Below are 18,692 nucleotides of genomic sequence, written 5' to 3'. Positions count from 1 at the left end.
GATGTGACGTCCTCCTACCCACGCTGTGGTGACGCAGCCATTTTTGAGAGCTGCCGTCCGGCGAGGGTGAGCCGCGTGAGGAATCCCACATCTCGTCAGGTGTCAGAGTGTGAGGTAACCCCAGTTAGAAGCGTGGGGACTCCCCCGACACCCCCAATCCCCTTTCCCTCCGAAAAGAGGCGGCCACACGGGACCCGCCCACCCCACCCCTGCTCTCAGCCCGAGAGTCTCGGGCCTGGCTATTAGGCCCCAAGTCCATCCGCTTCCCTTGCAGGGTCTCGGGCAAGGAAGGCCTCGCTCTGAGGCTGGTGGACCCTGGCTCAGCTCAGTAGAGGGAGCGCCCCAGGCCCTGTGGGGAGAAGGACGGGACCCTCTTGGGGACCGAGGGGCTTCCACACCCCAGAATGGCGGCCACGCGGACCCCGTCCCTGACGTCGGCCTGGGAGCCTCCGGGCAGGTCTAAAGACTGAGGGGCTCCCTCAGTGCGAACGCGGACGGACGCGGGACTCAGGGAGGAGGGGGGCCTTGTTCTGAGGGGCTGGCCGCAGGTCAGCAGAGGGAGGATTTCCAGGGCACGGGAGGAGTCAGGGTGAGGAGCGTCCTCCCCGTCGCAGGGCCACCTCAGAACCCCTCCCCTGTTGTCAGCCGCTTCCTTCTGGCCACACACGGAGAAGGGAGGGCTGCTGTCGGAGAGGGGAGGTGCAGGCCAGCAGAAGGCGCGTCCCTAAGTACTCCCAAGAGTCAGCCCAAGCCTTTGAGTGAGGACCCGTGGGGCCGCCAACCACGGGGCCTCGACCTGTCTGCCGCACGCTGCAGGCTTGGTAAAACTCTGCCACATGCGGCCGCGTGGTCACCCTCACTGCCTCCTAATGAGACTCAAGGAGGTGCCGGCACTGTGCGAGCAGATGGCCCTTGGGGCAAGAGAGGAGCTCCAGGCGGCACCGGCCGTCCAGGGAGGACCCCGAGTGAGGACTAAGGGAGTCACCCACCCCGAAGAGAAGGGACAAGAGAGAATATGGCCTGTCCCCTCCTGTCAACCCTTAAACTCCCAAGAAAGGACTGTCAGGCTGAGAGTGCCTGTAATTTCCTGTGCCAGGTCCAAGGGAGGTTAGAGCTTTGTTCTGATGGGGCGGGCCACCAGGTAGCAGGAGGGTCGCAGGACCCTTCGGTGGTGGGCTGAACGCTCCCTCCTTTCCTCCTCCTGGGTGTCATGGAAGATGGTGGTGTCAGCTTCAGAGCAGCAGAGGGGATGGGGTATGTGGGGTGGGGGAGTCCTGCCAACAACTGTCATCCTGACTCTGAATGGGAACCGCGGGGACCTACCTCCCCTGCCAGCCCCCACCGTCACCCCCGTACCACCCAGGCAGGGCTGGCTGGCTGTGCCCCAAGGCTCACTCTACCGTCCTCCACGGGGGTCTCAGGGGACAGGCGGGGCAGGAGAACAGGAGCCCTGTGGGTCCTCGAGCAGTGCCCTCAAGGACCCCGCAGAGGCGGCCTTGGTTAAAGCCAGGGAGGAACCTCCCCGCTGAAGGTGCTCAAAGCATCTCCTTGTTCCTCCCCCAGGTGCACTCATTGCCTGCCTTCCTGCCCACACTCCCGCTTGCTGGCCCTGACCGGTGTCATCATGCCTCGAGGCCGGAAGAACAAGCGCTGTGCCCACAAGAAACGCCACCAGCCCCGGCGGGAGACTCAGAGTCTCAAGGGTGCCCAGGCCACTGAGGCGGCGGCGGCGGCAGAGACAGAAGAGTCGCCCTCATCCTCCGCTTCTTCTGTTTCTCGGGGTACTTCCCCGAGCTCCCAGGCTGCCAGGAGCCTCAGGGAGCCCGAGGGAGCCCCAGCCACTAGCTCTCGTGATGCAGCGGTTTCATGCCCAGGATCTGAAGAGGGTGCCCAGAGCCAAGATGAGAAAAAGGCAAGTACCTCCCAGACAGCACCTTCCACTCACAGCACTTGCAGAGATCCTCTGTACTGGAAGGTTGGCATTTTGGTGCACTTCCTGCTGGAGAAGTACAAGACGAAGGAGCCCATCTGGCAGGGAGCAATGCTGAAGGCTGTCAACAGGAAGTACAAGAAGCACTTCCCTGAGATCCTCAAGAGAGCCTCTGATCACATGGAGCTGGTCTTTGGCCTTGAGCTGAAGGTAGTTGACCCCAGCAATCACTCCTACATCCTCGTCAGCAAGCTGGCCCTCCCCAGCGAGGGAAGTCCGAGTGATGAGTCGGGGATGCCCAAGTCCGGTCTCCTGATGACCCTCCTGGGTATGATCTTCACGAAAGGCAACCGTGCCACCATGGAGGAGATCTGGGAATTCCTCAATGCGTTGGGTTTGTATGCTGGGAGGAGGCACTTGATCTTTGGGGAGCCTGGGAGGCTCATCCAAAATTTCGTGCAGCAGAAGTACCTGACATACTGCCAGGTGCCCAACAGCGATCCTCCGCACTATGAGTTCCTGTGGGGCTCGAGAGCCCATGCTGAAACCAGCAAGATGAAAGTGCTGGAGTTTGTGGCCAAGATCAATGGTAGCGTCCCCAGTGCCTTCCCAGAGCTCTATGAGGAGGCTCTGAAAGATGAGGAAGAGAGAGCAAGAGTGAGAGCCGCGGCCAGGGCTGCAGTTGGGCTGAGGGCAGTGCACCTTCCAGGGCCAAGGCCTGCAGCTCCTCCCACATCTAGGGAGGGAGGCCGCGGGCAGTTTGTTCACTGTGTTGTGGAAGAGAGCAGTCGAGCTCCTAAATAGTGCAGAGTAACATTGGTGGAGGGAACAAAACATATATGTTCTTAGAGTTTTAAGTAGTATGGTAGTTTAGGTGCAGTTTTAATAAAATATACATCTTTTTTTCTTTTTTCCATATGAAGAATCCCTAGTTAAAGATAGAAAGATGATAGGTGGGTAAGTAGGTAGAGAGATGCTAGATAGATAGATAGATTTATGATAGAGATGTTTAGTATCTTTTCAAATGTTATTACTTCACTGAAGGTTTATTTTCCTTCAGAATCTAAGTGTATTAATGTCATAGATGTAATGTTTATTGCTGTTCAGTTTTAAGAGTAAGAGTTTGCTATTTGTAAAAAAAAAAACCTGAAAAGCCTTCAGTATTTTCCTTTTGCTACAGAACAAGGTAACATGGCATTGGAATAGGATTTTTCATGGAAATGAGGAAGAATCCCACAGGAAAATATTTGGGATCTCACAATGGAGATACAAAAGTAAAGGCTGGTTAATTCTTAGTTTGCCTTCTTCTCTGTCTCTTTGCTTGTAAAATTAAATATATACCTAGCTTTGCTTAGGTTATTCAAACTGTTTGCAAATTAAATCACGATACATAAGACTTCTTGGTCATTCCTTCTTTTTTCTCTCAAATTAATTGACCATCTTCTCTTTGGAAGCCTCTCCAATACTACTATGGTTGGTAAGAAAACGAAGACCAAGCCACTGCCCATAGAATTTTTAGACTCTAGCATCAGCTATCATGTAAGGAAGATGGTGAGATACACTCTAAGAAATAAACAAATGAAAAAAATTTTTTTTAAGTGAGGGTGTGGAAGAGGAGGTTCCAAATGAGAGCAAGGAAGTGTAAGTTACCTGATGAAGGCAGCGTTGGGTCTTGGGAAACTTCTAGTCCCTCGGCAGAAAGTAATTATCAGTCAGGATGCGTGGTGGGCTAGATGAAGCTGTGGGAGTGATGGAAAGGGCCACTTAGATGGTGTTTCTCAGAGTTGAGAGACTAAACCTGGAATGGAAAACACATCTTCACGGTTAACTTTGGGATGTGGAAAAACCAGAGAGAATCCCCACCTAGGGAATGGAAGGGGTCCTATGCACTTGCCCCAGGACAAGTGAACACTCAAACTAGGTGCTTTAGGCATGAGCTGTCCAGAGAGTTTCTGAGAAATAAAGGCGATACTCATTGAAGTGAGATGCCAAGAAGCCACTGGACTGTCTCTCTTTTTGTGGGATGGGATTGCCAGAGCTCGCTCTGTTAAAAGGGCATTTTAATCAGGTTATTTTGAGTGTAATTTGGCAAATTCTAAGGGAGGGCTCAAATTTTAGTGGCAATGGTATGAATGAAATTAGGGGTGGTTTGGATGAAGAGGCACCTGGGAGGGAAGTTGCTGGTCCTTGAGACAAATGAACTCCTAGTTGCATCCATTTGGAGGAGATGACCCCATAACAATATTAAAACAAATGCTCTAATAGGGAAATACTACTTAGTTTTACTCGCTTGGCATTTTGGCTGATGTGGATTTCTATATTGTTTGCAGTTGCGTATTCTCTAATGTAGGCTGGAAATAAAATTCTGTGAAGGAAAGTTTGTTATCATTTGGGGTCAAAATCATCTTAGTAATAACTGCCATTCATTGAAAGTACCAAACTTTGTCTCAAGCTGCCAGGTGGTTTACATACATCATGCGTGCCTGTGGTCCTACACTATAGGCTTTTTCAGACTCACTTTGCAGATGAAGAAGTTGGAATATTCTCAAATTCAAGGCTGGTAAGTGACAGGAGCTGGACTGAACCCTGGCTCTGAATCCCTCTAGAGCCCACACTGTGCCACTCCTCCCGGGCTGAGGCCGACCTTGGGTCACTTCATTTTTCTGCTCGCTAGTCCAAAATGTATTTCAGGTGTTAAAAAGCAGGACTTCATACCCCAAACATGGTTTTGGAATAAAAAGCTCCAGGAATAAGTAATAAAAATATGAAAATAAAAGTGAGGTACAAATAAAGAAAGAGATAGCATTTGGTGACAATATAACTATCTATGAAGGAAATGTCAGTAAACCTCAAAAGATCAGGGGCTCACAAAATCATTTAATTCAGCCCTTTCCCTGCAGAAAGTAAATCTATTAGAATTGAGGTTATATAAGGCTATATCTGGCCAGTGAAGAGAACGAAGAGCTCAGCGTGTTTTCTCTGATAGCACACCACCGGTGCTGGAGCCCTTGCTTGGCTGCAGCTTCCCATCTCACATCACTCCTGGGGCCCAACCTATTCTCTGCAACATTTGTTGTAGGGAGATCAATTAAGAGTTTTCAAGGATGTGGCATTTCCCAAGAAGCCTTTCATAGAAGAGATAGGAGTCAAGGTGAAGACTCATGAATGAGGGCTGAGGAGACAAAAACCACATCATAACTGAAGTCACAGAGAGACTGGCCTGTGTCTGCTCTCAGACTTAGAAGGCCAAGGCAGGGCTGCCAGGCTGAGCATCCCCTCACTTATTTTCAGGGTTTAGAGGAACATAAGAGCTTTGGTCTACACGGGTGACTTTTAAGTTGAAAGAGAGAGGAAACTTAGGGCCCTTCAGAAGTCAAGGTGAGGAACCTCAATGAGGACTGAGGGCATACCCCTACCCTGAACAGAGAGAGCCCCAAGGAGCCTGAATCCTGATGTCAACCCTGGAAGGGCACAGGTAGGAGTAGCCTCATGTGGCATTCCCAGACTTTGCCTCTCTGGCACCTCAGGGAGTGAGGACCTTAGTCCGAGGAGAGGGTCCTTAGGTAAGCAAAGGAAGGAGTCCCAAGCCCTGCCAGGAATCAAGGTGAGAACCCCGAGTGAGGACTTAAGGAAACCTCTGCCTTCAGACTGTGAGAGAACCCCACAGAACCATGCCCTTCCTGGTATCCCTGGGATGCCTGGGCTTTGTTGACATGATGTGACATATTTCCTCCTATGGTGTCACAAGGGGGTGAGGGACATGGTCTAAGGGGTATGGCCTAGGGCCAGCAGTGGGATTATTTCCAGGTTTTTCCAGAGACCAGGTGAATACCCTGAGGACTAAGAGAACCACATACCCCATAACCATAGAATTCATTCCTTACTCTCAGCCTCAGAAGACCAAGGACAGGTATGGTCAGATGAGGAGAATCTCACGTTCTCCTAGGGGTTTCAGGGTGGTGCTGGCCTTAGTATAAGGGGCAGGCCTAAGGGCAAGGGAGGGTGGAATTCCAGGCCACGACAGAGGTCAAAGCAAGGACTGAGAGATCATCTACCACTAAATAGAAGTGATAAGGAATCCAGCCCTGCTCCTTGTTACAGCCCTTGAGGATCCAGGGCAGGCCTATCAAGCTGAAGCTCCACCAACACATATTTATATCAGGTCTATGGGAGGTGAAATCCTTAGTTTGAAGGTGTAGCCGCCATTCAGTGAAAGGGGTGGGGATATCAGGCCCTATGTATAGCCAAATTAAGGACCCGTAATGAGGACTGAGGACTCCAGAGGCCAGGACAGAAATCTCCCCACTGAGCAGTCAGTACTGGGGGCACCTGGACACGGTTGATAAGCTGAGGACCCCCTTCATTTCTTTCTCATAGATCCCAGGGAGGTTTGTGGTATCAACCTCAGAACAGCAGAGGGAATGGGTCCCATGACCTGCCACCAGTTGAATGACGGTCTTGAATGTGATATAAGAGACTCCTCAATATAGAAGACCACCAGCCCCTGCTGTCGCCCCAGCATGCCTGAGGCAGGGGTGGCAGGAAGCAGCCTAAAGATCACTCTAATTTCCTTCAGCAGGTTTCCCAAGGGACAGGCTGATTAGGAGAACAGGAGCCCTGTGGGTTTTTAGAGCAGTGCCCTCAAGGAAAACTAGAAATGTAGCCTTCCTTATAACCAAGGTGGTATTTCCCTGCTTAAGCTGCACACTGTCTCAACCTTCCTCATCTAGTGGACCCTTATCCCCTGCTCTTCTACTCACACCCCTGACCACTGTCCCTGAGCACAGTCATCATGCCTCGGGGTCAGAAGAGTAAGCGCCGCACCCATGAGAAACACCACCAGGCCCAAGATGACTCCCAGAGTCACAGGAGAGTTCCGGCCACTGCAGTAATAGAAGAACTCCTCCCTCCTCCTCTTCTCCTGTTTTGGAAGATAATCCCCAGAGTTCATCAGCTACTGGGTCAAACAGCACTTCTCAGGGGTCTTCAAAAGCCCCATCTACTACCATCACTTCTTCAATTACTTTTAGCACAAGGTCTGATGAAGATGATAACAGTCAAGATGAGGAACATCCATGTTCCTCTGATGTCTCACCTTCTACTGAGAGCACATACAGTGATCTCTAGTCAGATGGATTTGTTGGAGCAGTTCCTTCTGTACAAATATAAAATGAAGCAGCCCATTATGAAGGAAGACATGCTGAAGATTGTCAACCAAAAGTACCAAGACCGATTTGCTGAGATTCTCAAGAAAGCCTGTGAATGCACTGAGGCTGTCTTTGCAGTTGACTTGGAGGAAGTTGACTCAACCATCCACTCATATGACCTTGTCAGCAAACTGAAACTCCCCAACAATGGGAGGGTACATGCTGGTAGGGGGTTACCTAAGACCAGTCTCTTGATGACAGTCTTGGGTGTGACCTTCATGAAGGACAACTGTGCCACTGAGGAAGACATCTGGAAATTCCTGAATATGATGTGAGTATATGCTCGGAGGAAGCACTTCATCTACAGGGAGCCCAGGAAGCTCATCACCAAAAATTTAGTGAGGCTGAAGTACCTGGAGTACCGCCAGGTGCCCAACAGTGATCCTTCATGCTATGAGTTCCTGTGGGGCCCAAAAGCCCATGCTGAAACCAGCAAAATGAAAATCTTGGAATTTTTGGTGAAGGTCAGCGATATGGTTCCCAGTGCCTTCTCATCACGATATGAAGAAGCTTTTCGAGATAAGGAAGGGAGAGATAGAGCCAAAATTGCAGCCAGGGCTGGAAATACTGTCACTTCCAGGCATGTTCCATGGCCATGTCCAGCAGCTTCTCCCACCCTTAGTGAAGTCTGAGACTTTTAAAAAATCATCCAGATAAGAAAATTTGACATCACAATAGGAATTTTTGTTGAAATGGGAAAGAATCCCACCATAAAATTGTTGGGATAATGGAATGAAAAATTTAAAAATTAAAAAGAAAACATGATAAACCTTGATTTTTCTTAATCCTTTCAGTCTTCTGTTTCGTAAAATCAAATGATTTATACCTCAATATGCTTAACTTATTAAAGAATGTAGGAGGTATTAAATCTTAACAAGTTAGACCTCTTACTCACTTTCTTTTTTATTTCCCAAACGTCAGTTGAGCATCTGCTCTTTAAAAGGCTCTGTGCTAGTACTGGCAATGCTAAGATAAAGACCCAGCCTATGCCCATACAACTTTAGAAGCAAGGTGCTGCAGTCATACAAGATGCTGAGATGCCCTCTATGACTTACGGGAAAGTAAAAGGATAATCCAGAAAGAAATCTCTACCTGGGGCAGTTTATTGATTTGTTAGGGCTTCCACAACAAAATACCACAGAATGGGTGGCTTAAACAACCGAAATTTATTTTCTCACAGTTCTGGAGGCTGGAGGTCCAAGATGAGGGTTGGTTTCCTCTGAGGCCTCTCTCCTCAGCTGGCAGATGGCCATCCTCTTCACTCGGCTGTCCCTTTGTGTGCATATATCCCTGGTCTCTCCTTTTGTGTCCTAATCTCTTCTTATAAAGACACCAGTCAGTTTGGGTTATGGCCCACACTAATGGCCTCATTTTAACTTAACCAGCTCTTTAAAGACCTTATCTCCAACTACAGTCGCATTCTGAGGTACTGGGGTTTATGCCTTCAACATCAATTTTTGGGGGGACACAATTCAGACCCTAACAGACAGAAATCTAAGGTGTCTTTGCTCTTATCTCAATGCAGGAGAATACAGTGCACAGACAGGTATTCTATGCACATTGTCTCCAGGGAGTTTCTGAGAAATAAGGGTTAACTGCCCTGAGGTATGTCAGGGAGGAGGAAATTCCCCCACTACCCCTTTGAGTTCTTGTGGTTAGACTAATAAAGTTGACACAAGACAGATTAACAGGAGAAAAAGAAAGAAACTGTAATTCATGTGCACGGAGATGTCATAGAAATGGGACCTAAGAAGGAGCCAAAGCAGGCAGCTTTTATACTTTTTAGACAAAGAAACAATAAACTTGTGAGGAATGGACAGGACAAATAAACTTACATTTTGGGTAATTCCTTCAATTAGTAAGGAATCTAAACAGAATTTGGGCTTGGGGTAGTAAATTAAAGAAGTAACAAGGTTTGTTTATACAGGCTTCTCTGCCTGAATTACCTATTTCTGGCTTTAAGGGTATCCTTCTACCTCCAGATGCAGGGAGTGCATCTTTCACATGAAAGATTTATTTCCTGCTTTCAGGAGGGTCAGAGGGTCGGAGTGCCCCTCCTGCACTGGCTGTTTCTTAAATAACTTTAATTCAAAATAATCAATATGCCATTGTGGTATATTTGGGGGCAGCCTGCCCTAAGCCTTAACAGTTCCCTCCTCTGAAACTTCCCTGGAAGTTTCGCATATTAAGAGCTGAACTGGTCACTGTGGAGACAGAGAATGGGTTAGTAGAGTCCTCCACTTCATTGAACCAGTTTCTTAGTTCTGAGAACAGTTCAGTTCAGTTAAATCGTTGTATCTCATTTCAGGAGGCAGTGATGCAGATGGCCTCCCAAAGCTAGGTCTATGGTACAAGCAATATCAGGTATTTAATAAGAGGCATTTCTAAGGAAACAAAAGAAAAACAAAGGTTAATGATTGGAGCTGGTTATAAACCAGTTTCTGAGCCCAGGGGGAAGTCAGTCAAGAAGATTTCTAGGTGTCAGTTTCGAAGCATCTATTGCAGTTTGAAATGTCTCTGATGATGTCACTGGGTGTTCAGGTTAACTTTCTGAGTGGCTCATACAGCAACTGGCATGAAGATTGTTTAAATATGAGCTGTTGTGGCAATTTCCCTGATGTTTATATTAAGTCATCTAGCTTCAGTGTGCAGGGCTTCAGGAAAAGAACAGTTTTAGTTCTCAATGATTCAAGTCAAAAAGGATGGGAGAGAGAAGCAGGTCAAGTTGGCAGAGGAGTAGGACACAGAGCTCACCTTCTCCCCACAGATACATCAAAAGAATGAGAGAAAACTGGAAGTGTTAGTTTAGAGAGTTGCAGCCAGATATTGGAGGAAACTAGAAAAATTCAGGATCCAGTCCAGTTTACAGGTAAATGACAAAACTTCAAGGAAAAGTAATAACACTAGAATCTAATATCCACAAGTGCATAGTATAGTTTCTATTGAAACAATTTTTCTCTCTATAATCTCCCTCATCTCTACCAAAGAAAGCAAAATTAAGACTAATTTGTTTGCAAAATAAGTCTAGATTCAATAATCTTGGCCTGATTATTTATGTTAAGTCTAGCAAGAATAGCAATTGGCCATATAGGCTCTTTTAAATCTGCTTTGCTGGAAGTTTTCATAAGGAGTCTCCAGAGTGAAATGTTAATAGCTTCTCAAGGCCAGGAAGCCACACCAAAGACTTGTCGTCAGAGTTCCTTTTATACCTAGAGATTTGGGTGAATTCCTCTCTTCTTGAAGTCCCCCAAATATCCTGAGGCTCCTGTGCCTTCCAGGAAATGGCCTCCCTTACTCACCTGGTAAGGCTGCTGGGAAGCTGCTGGGAACTCTGTCATCAAGGTCCTAGGCTGTTTTTTCAAGGGGCTTTATGGTTCCATAAAGTCGACCTTAGTTCCTTCAAGCTACCTGGTCATATCTGAGTCTACATGTATCTCTGTCAAATATGACATTCTAATCAAAGTCTTGGTAATATAACCAATGTTTCCAATTGTGTCCTGCTATAAGAACAGATTCTTATTCAATTATGCAAATAACTATTTTGCCAAGAAAATAAGAATATTCACTGCGACTTTCCGAATTCTGGAGTGATCAGGTAGGGACAAAAAGATAAATGTTTATATTCTATTTACAAAGGTATAATTTATCAAATTGCTATAAGTGTTAAAAAATTTCCTTATATCTGGAAAATGAAAGATTTTTAAATATCAGTAATATTTCAGACAAAAAATTATGAAAATCATATTCATCAATTCATTTGGTCCCATGTTAATTCTTTTATTTATTTATTTATTTTTTTTTTTGCAGTACGCTGGCCTCTCACTGCTGTGGCCTCTCCCGTTGCGGAGCACAGGCTCCGGACGTGCAGGCTCAACGGCCATGACTCACAGGCCTAGCTGCTCCGCGGCATGTGGGATCTTCCCGCACCGGGGCACGAACCCGTGTCCCCTGCATCAGCAGGCAGACTCTCAACCACGGCGCCACCAGGGAAGCCCGCATGTTAATTCTTGTTCTGCTTGAGTCCAGTTTTTCCATTAGTTCTATTGATCTTCCCTGAAGATTGTGAGTGATAGGGCCAGTGATAATTCCAAGAAGTTTGCAAGGGTTTTTGTTAAGGCTTGTATGATTTGCCCAGGGAAATCTGTGCCTTGATCACTGGATATTATAAAAGGTATACCCCAAGTGGAGAACACATTTTCTAAACAGTTTATTTGCCACTGTGAAGGAATCAGCTTTGCAGCAAGGGAAGGCTTCAACCCATCCAGAAAATATACATACAATAACAAGAATATTTTGATGCCTCATACTAAGTGGCAAATAAATGAAGTCCAGTTGCAGGTGTTCAAAGGGTCCAGCGAAAGGAGGTCTTGAGTCCTCTGGGGACAAAAATCTTTTTTTTTTTTTTTTTTTTCTTCCCAGGGTTATGGACCTGCCAGGTCAGACATTGCTGGTAAACTTTTCGCACAATTTTATAGAAATCTTCCTACCAATGTCTATTTATAATTTGAGTTATCTTAAATGGGGGGGGGGGGTTGCCAGAAAGCTGGGAGGAACCAAGGGTCTATCTTGGGTTTCTCATAGCCCCAGCTATTTATTTTTACATCTTTTTTTTTTTTTTTTTTTTTTGTGGTACGCGGGCCTCTCACTGTTGTGGCCTCTCCCTTTGCGGAGCGCAGGCTCCGGACGCGCAGGCTCACCGGCCATGGCTCATGGGCCCAGCCGCTCCGCGGCATGTGGGATCTTCCCGGACCGGGGCACGAACCCGTGTCCCCTGCATCGGCAGGCGGATTCTCAACCACTGCGCCACCAGGGAAGCCCCCCAGCTATTTATTTTATAGCTATTGTTTACCCATTTAATTTCTCCAATTCAGGGACAGACTGGTGCTATGTTAAACGGACATCAGGATGGCAAAAGTCTGGCGATTAAGGATCAATTTTTTTGCAGAAGCAAAACGGACTTTATCCACACGTGCCACAATCTTTACAGACTCTTTTTTTGTTGATGCCTGTGCATAACAGTCAGCTTCAGTGTTTCCCTGATACTTGGGTTTAGTCCTTTTAGAGTGAGCTTCAATTTTGGTGACAGACAACATTTTATGCCAGAACATATAAGACTTCCAGTAATTTCACATAATTTCTGGAACACTTATAATACATACCTATACAGACACAACATAAAAAAGGCTTAACGTTACTTCTTATTTGACAATGCTTCCCATGTAATTTAACATAACAAATACTCCTAATTAGTTTAATATTTCTCTATTTATAAGGAGAGAGGACAAATCTTTGAGATATTTCAGGGGCCCTCTGAAATAACTCATATCTCAAAGTTAGTTCTAAGTCAAAAAGACTTCATATAGAATTTGATTTGGGGGAAGCTTGTCAAAAATATCAAAGAGGCTTTAAAACACTGAGTCAAATAGGTCACTGTGAAACAATGCTTATTTATCCATTTAACCAAAGTAACAATTAAAGACTTCATAGGCAAATATAGACGGTTATATGGTTCTGAGCAAAATTTCACTCTTTTAACACCCAGAGGACTAGGTTTACTTAAGCAATCAAAGACCTGATAAAGATAAGACAAGACACCATATATATTTTTTGGTAAGATTCCTTCAAGGTAAAGAAAAACCTTTCATAATCTCTTCTTATCAAGAGCAGACCTATAGAAAAACAAAAACCTTTGTCCTTTTAACAGAGATAAAACCAAATTCCAATTTTGTACCAGTTTACTTTTGATACTTAAGCTCATTTACTTAATTAAATTGATTCCAATCTTATTTAGTCCTGACTACACATAAAATTCCTTTCCAAAGATTCCTTTTTTCACAAAACTTACAATTTTCTATGTCCATTTTAGCTTGTGCCTTGTTTTCTTTCCCATTTAGAAATAACCAGCCTTACGGAAAATCACTTTCTTTTTCCTTAACAAAAACATCTCCATACCCTATAACTTTTCTTACCCCAAAACACATCCTATTTCTATTGCTATATCTGGTAGCTTTAGCCCATATATTAATTAGAATTTTTAATCCTTTGAAATCTTAATTTTTTAGTGAAAATAAAGAAGTAAACAATTCTGAACTGTATTAATATTTTGTGGCTTGGCAAACTTAAAAATACATTTTATAATTTCTAGAAATATATGTTACTTTATAGAATAATCTTTCAATAAAGCATAAGGTATATTTATTAATAAACCCAAACATACTTAGTCTCTGTAGTAAGATGTAAAAAATATGCAAACTTAGACTTGTTCAGCAGTTAATGCTTTAGTATTTTATCTTATTTGGAAATGACTAGACAGTCAATGAATTCTCATCATTTAATTTAACTTAGCAAAACTCTAAGAGTGTAAATCACCAAAGAGATTTAGGAAACTATTTAGGTAGACATACCACAAAACAATTATTGTTAAAAAGTTCACCTAAACACTCTTATCTCACTTACACCTATTTAATTCTTTTGTTCTTGAATAATCATACTTAGATTACTCATGAAAATTTCATGAGTCTTTAAAGCATTTAGTCATTATCCTAAGGTCTTTTGTCTGTTTTGTTTGTTTTCTGACAAACTTTGCAACAGAGACATTAGCTAGTAAACCCAGCAGAACAAAAGTTGTTTTCCTGCATTATATTTTATGGTAACTCTGAAGATATACCCGTATTAAAAAATCAACAAGCTTAAAATTAGCTTTTACAATATTTACTACAGATTATTCTAGATCATGTGAACTTGAAAAACATTTGGGTCAGTTTTTGTTATATTTTTAACAATTTTTATATAAGTACTAGTTTGTTTAAGCCAACTAAATAGAGCTCTTTTACAAATAACAATTTTGGCAACATAATCTGGAGGTAGAAAGATACCATATTTATAAAGTAGACAGACATATAGACAGACAAAACCAGTGATCTCATAGTTTTCATTTTAAAACTTTAGTCATGAATTAGGTACAATACAAAACTCACTAGTTTATAAATAACAGTTAGAATTAATTAAGTGTACTCATTCAGATGGCTAAAATCTTTTTTTATTTGTGGAGAAGACTTTTAAGATCTGTATTTGCCCTTGACAAGCGATTTTAAGGAGACTGTTCAGGCAAGAGTCTTGGTAGCAGTTTGTGTTTGAAGAGGTCCCTTTCCTTTTTTTCTTCTTCTTCTTCTTCATTTTTTTTTTTTTTTTTTTTAAAGTTCTACAGACTGAGCTAATCCAGACTCATAACTTTAAGGGGCAGGGAAGGAAATGTAAGTTTTGTCCTAGGGAGTTTTGGAGTATATTTGTCTATTATCATCAGTCTTTGAGTAATCACTATTAATTTTTTTCTTAAGTAAAGGACAATTTTACGCTAATATCCTGATCATTTATAATATCTACAAGCAATTTAAGAGGGATGGGTGAGGCCTGGGGACGGGTAAAGTTAGGTTCACTTTGACTTGCTTCTAGAATTGTATTTCTGATTTTATATAGATTTACAAGACAAAGACAGTTGTTTCTATTAGCTGTTGAATATTGGACTCCAGCTGATCTGTTCCTGTATTATTTGTAGGAGGTCCTGGAAAACTACTGAGGAAACAGGGTGATTTGTGTGTGTGTATGTGTGTGGTACGCGGGCCTCTCACTGTTGTGGCCTCTCCCGCTGTGGAGCACAGGCTCCGGATGCGCAGGCTCAGCAGCCATGGCTCACGGACCCAGCCGCTCCGCGGCATGTGGGATCTTCCCGGACCGGGGCACAAACCCGTGTCCGCTGCATCGGCAGGCGGACTCTCAACCACTGCGCCACCAGGGAAGCCCCCAGGGTGATTTTTAAGAGCGGAATTTATGTTGGATTTTTGTTTTAATTTTAATTTATTTCATCATAATAAGGAACTTCTTATTCATTATAATTTTTTTCCTTTCAATTTGATCCTCCCATAAGTACCAATATGAGAGATGTTTATGATGAGAGCTCTCACAAAATTTTTTCCTTTTAAATACAGTCAATTTATTTATTTTTCTTGTTTTTTATTGGGGTATAGTTGTTTTACAACGTTGTGTTAGTTTCTACTGTACAGCGAAGAGGAGTTCCCTGTGCTACACAGCAGGTTCTCATTAGTTATCTATTTTATACACAGTAGTATATATATGTCGATCCCAATCTCCCAATTCGTTCCACCCCAATTTCCCCCCTTAGTGTCCATATGTTTGTCCTCTATGTCTATGTCTCTATTTTTGCCTTGCAAACCGGTTCATTTGTGAATACAGCCAATTTAAAGGATCCATCATCTGGCCATTGGCAAGTAGGATCTTATATTAATTTCAAACAGCAACTCAAACCAATAAGCATTTTTTTGTTTTTACTGCTTAACCAAAAATGCAAGAGACATATCATGAGACATTATTTAGCCCTCACAAGATCCAGAAAGTTCATTCCCAGAGTTAGTCTAAAAAAGTAAAAGCCCTTTGTTGCTACAGGTGGTACGAATGGTATAGTGAAAACAATCTCTCTAGTGTCCCACAAAAATGTGGGGCACTCCAGCCATAAACCCATTAATTTATGGCACCAGGCAGGCACTACTGGAATGGTGCTTTTCCACTACTAACAAGCAATAAAAGTTGAGATGACAAATGCCCCTTATGGGCCAGGACCCCTTATGACAAACTCCCCTGAGAGCTGGCACAACCAGACAATGAGAGTGCTGGTAAGTTCATGTCTTAGAACCCCAGTCTATTCAACTAACCACCAGATACACCCCAGTAAATGCACCTTCTGGATGACAGACCAGAGAGAATATTCTCACTGGACAAAATGCCAGGCCCTCAAGACATAAAAGAAGACGGAAGGTAAAACCTCATCTCGTTTTTACATAGAGGAACCAGAGCAAAGTTTGTCTAAATAGACGCGGGTCTGATGACAGCTGTCTGGTGACAGCAGGCTTATAGGGCCTATGCCTACTGCACTGTCCTATGGTTCTTTCTCCTTATGACAAATGACACAACAGACAGAAACAAAGTAAAACAGTGACCATGTTTGAGAAGAATAGAATTCTAAAGTTTCCCTAAGTCTAAGGAACTAGCTACACAAATATTTTCTCCTGCTAACCTAAATATAGGGAGGAGAAAAAGGGACTCTCACTACTTTCCCTTCCATCAGACCTTGAAGGCAGCAATCTGGGAGGCTGACATGGTTAGAAATCTTACCTTTGTGGCCTTTATCACATGTCCCAGGATCTCTCAGCCGCAGCAGCCTCAGGATGGGAAGCCTCCTGCCTGGCTTGCCAACGGTCAGAGAGGGGGAAATTTACCCCTCTACACCTCTCGAGTTCTTGTGGTTGGACTGATAAAAAAATTGACACAAGACAGATTAACGGGAGAAAAAGAAACAAATTGTAATTCATGCACATGGAGGTTTCTTAGAAATGGGACCTAAGAAGTGGCCAAAAAAGGGCAACTTTTATATTTTTAGATGAAGTAACAAAGTTTTGAGGAATGGACAGGACAAATAAACTTGCATTTTGAGTGCTCAATTAGTGAAGAATCTAAACCGAATTTGGGCTTGGGGTAGTAAATTAAAGAAGTAACAGGGTTAGTTTATATAGGCTTCTCTGCCTGAATTCCCTATTTCTGGCTGTAAGAGTATCCCTCCTACCTCCAGATGCAGGGAGTGCATCTTTCACATGAGAGATTTCCTGCTTTCAGGGCGACATAAAGGAGGGTCAGATTGTCTCTCCTACATTGGCCATTTCTTCAGTAACCGTAATACAAGGTAATCAATATGCTTTTGTGGCACATTTTGGGGCAGCCTGCCTTGAGCCCCAATGGGTGAGATGCACAGGAGCCACTCTGTTGACACTTTCTGCCTTGAACTGGTAGAGCCAGATCCCAACGCACTAAAAGAGCATTTTAGTTAGGTTATCTTGAGTATAATTTGGCAAATTCTAAGAGAGGGCTAGATTTTGGTGGGGAAGAAACAATAATAAAAATGGACGTGGTTTAGAACGGCAGCTGGAAAGGACTGAAAGAGTCAATGCATAACAAAATTCTAGGAACTTTGAGTTGCATCCAGGTGGGGGAAAAAAAACACCTCCACACTAAAATTAAATAATAAATGCTCCAATGTGGACAAGATACTTAATTTTACTTGCTAAAGCAAATTTTTGACTGATTTGGTTGTGTTTTGTCTGAGAGCACTGCATTTTCTCTGACATATGCTGGATTTAAGAAAACCTTCCTACATAGGAGAATGATATTGTCTAGGTAAAAATAGTAACTGCCATTCATGAAACACCCAATATTTGCTAGTCATTTTGATGGGTGCTTTATACACAATATATACATTCCCACAGTTATACAAGATAGGGTTTATCAAACTCAGTTGGCAAATGAAGAACTTGCAATATTCTCATGTTCACAAGGTTGTAAGTGACACAGCTAGACTAGACTCCTGGTCTAAATTTCTGTAGGGCATACACTGTTCCACCACTCCCACCCTGAAGCTGACCTTGCGTATCGTTATTCACTTTTCTTCTCACTACTCCGTAGTATATCTCAGGTGATTGAAGGAAAAACAAAAAAACCAAAAAAGTTTGTGCCCAAAGTACTGGATTGGAATACATAGCCAGGGCGATAAGAAAACCAAAATAAATGAAGGATATGAATAACGAAAGGAAGAATATACTATCTGGTAACAATGTGATCATCTATATATGCGGTGTCAGTTAACCTCGAAAGAGGGGCACAGAAGTCTCCAACTATAATATTGGATTCATCTATTTCTCCTTACAGTTCTATCAATTTTTGCCTCACGTTTTGATGCTCTCTTGTTAGGCAAATACACATTAAGGATTGTTATGCCTTCTTAGAGATTTGATACCTGTATCATTATGTAATTCCCTTCTTAATCCCTGATAAGTTTCTGTGCCCTGAACTCTGCTCTGTCTGAAATCAATATAGCCACTCCCACTTTATTTTGATTAATGTTAGCAGGGTATATCCCTCTTCATTCCTTTACTTTTAATCTATGTGTATCTTTGTATTTAAAACGGGTTTCTTTCTCTCAACAACATAGAGTTGGGATTTGTTTTTTGATCCACGCTGACAATCTCTGCCTTTTAACTGGTGTTTTCAGACTGCTGATATTCAAAGTAATTATTGATGTGAATGGGTAAATATCTACCATACTTGTTACTGTTTTCTATTTGTTGCCCTTTTTTCTCTTATTTTTGTTTTATACTCTTTTTCCGCCTTTTGTGATTTTTATGTTAATTAACTTTATTGGGGGAATCATTTCACAATGTACATGTATATCAAAACATCACATTTCACACCTTAAATGTATATAATGCTTGTCATTCATACCTCAATAAAACTGGAAAAAATTAGTTGAACATTTTATGTGATTCCATTTTCTATCCTTTATCGTATCAATTATTTTTTAAAATTTCTTTTCAGTGGTTGCCCTAGTGTTTGCAGTATACATTTACACCAAATCCAAGTTCACTTTGCAATAACACTGCATCACTTTACAGATAGTGCAAGTACCTTATAATCACAAAGTATTCCTAATTTTT

The 18,692-nt window shown here is 43.3% G+C and overlaps 1 protein-coding gene and 1 pseudogene across 1 annotated transcript; both read left to right on the top strand.

Annotated features, from left to right (window-relative positions):
* Nucleotides 1-1,302: 1,302 nt before the first annotated feature.
* LOC131748515 (melanoma-associated antigen B4-like) lies at nt 1,303-2,734 on the top strand (annotated as a pseudogene).
* A 3,988-nt stretch (nt 2,735-6,722) lies between these two features.
* MAGEB5 (MAGE family member B5) lies at nt 6,723-7,769 on the top strand. Its single transcript, XM_059050232.1, is given in 3 exon segments — nt 6,723-6,741; nt 6,864-7,050; nt 7,052-7,769. Coding segments are annotated over 3 exon segments (924 nt in total).
* Nucleotides 7,770-18,692: the final 10,923 nt, after the last annotated feature.

Source organism: Kogia breviceps, chromosome X (genome assembly GCF_026419965.1).
Source record: "Kogia breviceps isolate mKogBre1 chromosome X, mKogBre1 haplotype 1, whole genome shotgun sequence".
Lineage (NCBI taxonomy): Eukaryota > Metazoa > Chordata > Mammalia > Artiodactyla > Physeteridae > Kogia > Kogia breviceps.
The sequence above is the reverse complement of the archived record's forward strand: the minus strand, read 5'-3'. Positions and strand labels throughout refer to the sequence as shown.